The sequence below is a fragment of the Nelumbo nucifera genome, chromosome 8, assembly GCF_055504915.1.
Source record: "Nelumbo nucifera cultivar China Antique chromosome 8, China Antique-T2T, whole genome shotgun sequence".
In the NCBI taxonomy this organism is placed as follows: domain Eukaryota; kingdom Viridiplantae; phylum Streptophyta; class Magnoliopsida; order Proteales; family Nelumbonaceae; genus Nelumbo; species Nelumbo nucifera.
This window is the reverse complement of record NC_142656.1, coordinates 51,846,960-51,849,911: the sequence shown is the minus strand read 5'-3', so window position 1 is coordinate 51,849,911 and position 2,952 is coordinate 51,846,960. Positions and strand designations below refer to the sequence as shown.

The 2,952-nt window shown below is 38.3% G+C and overlaps 1 protein-coding gene across 2 annotated transcripts; it reads right to left on the bottom strand.

Moving 5' to 3' along the window:
- Positions 1-1,059: 1,059 nt before the first annotated feature.
- On the bottom strand, positions 1,060-2,488 carry LOC104601560 (proteasome subunit alpha type-4). Of its 2 annotated transcripts, none has more exons than XM_010264933.3 (2): positions 2,349-2,488; positions 1,060-2,086 (listed from the first exon to the last, which is right to left on the bottom strand). In XM_010264933.3, exon 2 carries the CDS (start codon positions 2,068-2,070, stop codon positions 1,318-1,320), a length of 753 nt encoding a protein of 250 aa, XP_010263235.1. In that variant the 5' UTR covers positions 2,071-2,086; positions 2,349-2,488; the 3' UTR covers positions 1,060-1,317. The 2 variants fall into 2 exon arrangements, with proteins under 2 accessions (XP_010263235.1, XP_010263236.1); XM_010264934.3 differs by having other exon boundaries at positions 1,060-2,102; positions 2,349-2,486.
- Positions 2,489-2,952: the final 464 nt, after the last annotated feature.

The window sequence follows — 2,952 nt, the reverse complement described above, 5'->3', positions numbered from 1 at the left end:
GTTTTTGGTGTAAATATTATATCCGATACATTTCCAGTCATGTCCTTGACATATCCAGGTAATATAGGAAGTAACATTAGCAGGTAAGTGGTTCTGTGGTTATGGAAAAACATTGACGGGTACAATGGGGGCCAGCCAGTTGACTGGCCATTGGATGAGTTTGGTCCCATTTCTTTTATGTTTCCTGATTTGTAAATATTTTCTAATAAGCAATAAATGCATTTAATTTTGTTACTGATAAAAAAAATGATAGATTCACCTAAGCATTAACATAGATCAAAACACTAAAAGATAAAACTCCGATAACCATAGAACTCTTGCTATTTCAACAGGTTTACCAAAAATTGACCGCACAACATACCAGAATCAGTATCTCTTATAGAGACAAAAGATTGTTTTTATATATAAATATATAAGATTGCTAATATAAATACAAAGCAAGCCTTCATTTTCTATCCACTACAAAATATCAGCTTCACAAGCCCCTCATGTTGTACCACATGGTATAAACTTGAGGAAGCAAAAAAGGATCAGTTAATGGGTCAATTAACTAAATGGTATGACCATTCCTACTCTCTGTCATCAGATGAACAAATCTAGAAAGAGAGTACCTTCATAGATTGTTTGGTAAATAAGATTACACCTGAAATTCCCAAATGTTTTTGTATGCTGACACTGTTGATGAATACTATCAACAATCAATACTTGGCATATGTGCAAATCCTTAAATTGCAAAGTTTAGCACATGCTAGAGAGACCGCAGCATCCAGAGTGCTCAAATTTTATCTTCAGCGGTCAGATGCTCTAGCTACCGATCAATGTTGAAGCTGAACATAGCAATATTGCTATAAAATTATCAAATATTAGGAACCTGAAATTCTAAAGTTGGAAAAAAGACAAGCTATAAGATGGCTAAACCAAGTTACAAGGAATTGCACTGACATGCAAAAGAAGAGAGCGTTATGAAGGCAACTGCGTCAATCAAATATTCAACTCTAAAACATGCCTATAAATATGGAAGAACAGATATTGCACATTGGACATTCTACTCTTTTCATGTAACACATAAAAAAGATATTTCTTAAACAAAAAGTTTAATAACCAAATAATAAACTTCAAGTGTTCAAAAATTAAAACTGTAACAGCAGAATTGATTTCAGAGGATAGTCTATATCAAAAGATTAACAACAATGCTCCCACAGTTCCATGCCTACGATAGACCCATTTCCAATGAACTATGCAATTCAGCACATGTATTACCCCAAATATGTCCTGAAATTCAGATATATCAAAATACAGTAGGTTATGACAAGAAACTCAAGAAGTTTCTGCGGCTGGTTGGGTCACTCCGGACTTCACCAACAACTTACTGAGCGACTCGGATGAGCAGACCTGGTACTTCACCTTTCCAGAAGGCGACAGAAAGACCTCAGCTAGTTCGAGCTTATCAGAAGTAAGGCTTGTACTGTCCATTGTCTTACTAAGAACCTTCAGAGCAAGATGAACAGCTTCTTCCCTCGTGATATCGTCCTTATAATCCTGCTTAAGCATCGATTGCGCCGCCTGGTTGTTCGCCCCAATTGCAGCAGCCTTCCAACCACCATAGTTCCCACTTGGGTCACTCGTATACAGCTGGAAACCGAAATTTTTATCCCAACCGGCAAACAGAAACGAGACACCGAACGGACGGAGCCCACCAAACTGCGTGTAGCCTTGCTTAGTATCGCAGAGAGATTGAACCAGCTGTTCCACGGGCATCGGCTCTTGGTAACCATAAGTATAGCGCTGGGCTTGGACCCTAGCAGTGTTAATTAGAATATTGGCATCGGACATTATTCCAGCAACTGCACAGGCAACATGATCATCGATCTTGTACATCTTCTCCGTGGATTTCGAGGTCTGCAGGAGCTTCGATGTCACCTTCTTTTCACCAACCAAAACCACTCCGTCCTTGGATAATACCCCAATCGCAGTCCCTGCATTTCCAATGGCCTCCATCGCGTATTCCACTTGATAGAGACGACCTTCCGGAGAGAAGATCGTTGTACGGCTGTCATACCTCCGAGACATTTTCCTTTATCAACCACTGCTAACAAAACAAACTAATTAGAAGAAAAGGGTTAAATTTCAATACTTAGAGAAACCCATGAAATCTTCTCATGGTTTCCCGATTAAAGAAAAAGAATCACCAAAGAATCGAAAGAGAAACAAAGAACAAGAAAGGGGAAATGAAGGAGCATTGTAAGGGGAATTTAAAGATGTTAGGGCACAAAATTGCAGAATGAATCCCAGGTCGGAAATGTTAGGATTTAGATTTCAATTTGCTATTCAGAGTTTGCAATCCTCACCCGCAACTGATGTGGTTCTTCTCTTGTTAATGGGTTTGATCGAAAATAATGAAATCAAGGCTTCGCTATTTGATGCTTTTGTGCACACGGGTACCTGGCTTGCTCCCCTGCTTGTTCTCCAAGTCAAGTATTCAGAAGTGATGTTTTTAATCCTATATTCATCCGACCGGTCGGAATGGTCGATCCTTCACCCGGTCAGGATTTTTGGAACCGTTTTGGCCACTGGTTTTTAAATCGACAGTTTTACCATTCAATTTAAATGGATGGACCATTTGATAAAAAATTTTAAAAAATAAAAAACGAACAAAAACTATTGAATGAATCGACAGGTCAACGATTCGATTGCCTGGATTAATGGGTCATGAACTGGTTTAACAGTTTTTTTTGCTAGAGATCAAATTTAAGGTAAAATAGAACCAATTGCCTGAATAGTTCCCGGGTTTAGATTTATAAGTCATGGTTCAAATAGCCAACAATAATCTAGTTGTAAATGGGTTAAGTCTGGTTCGGGACATGTTGTATTAGTCTCAGACCGATTATTAATCGATTCCATAATGATATAAAATTATCCCAGGGAAAATCACGTTTGATCCGATTAGATAAC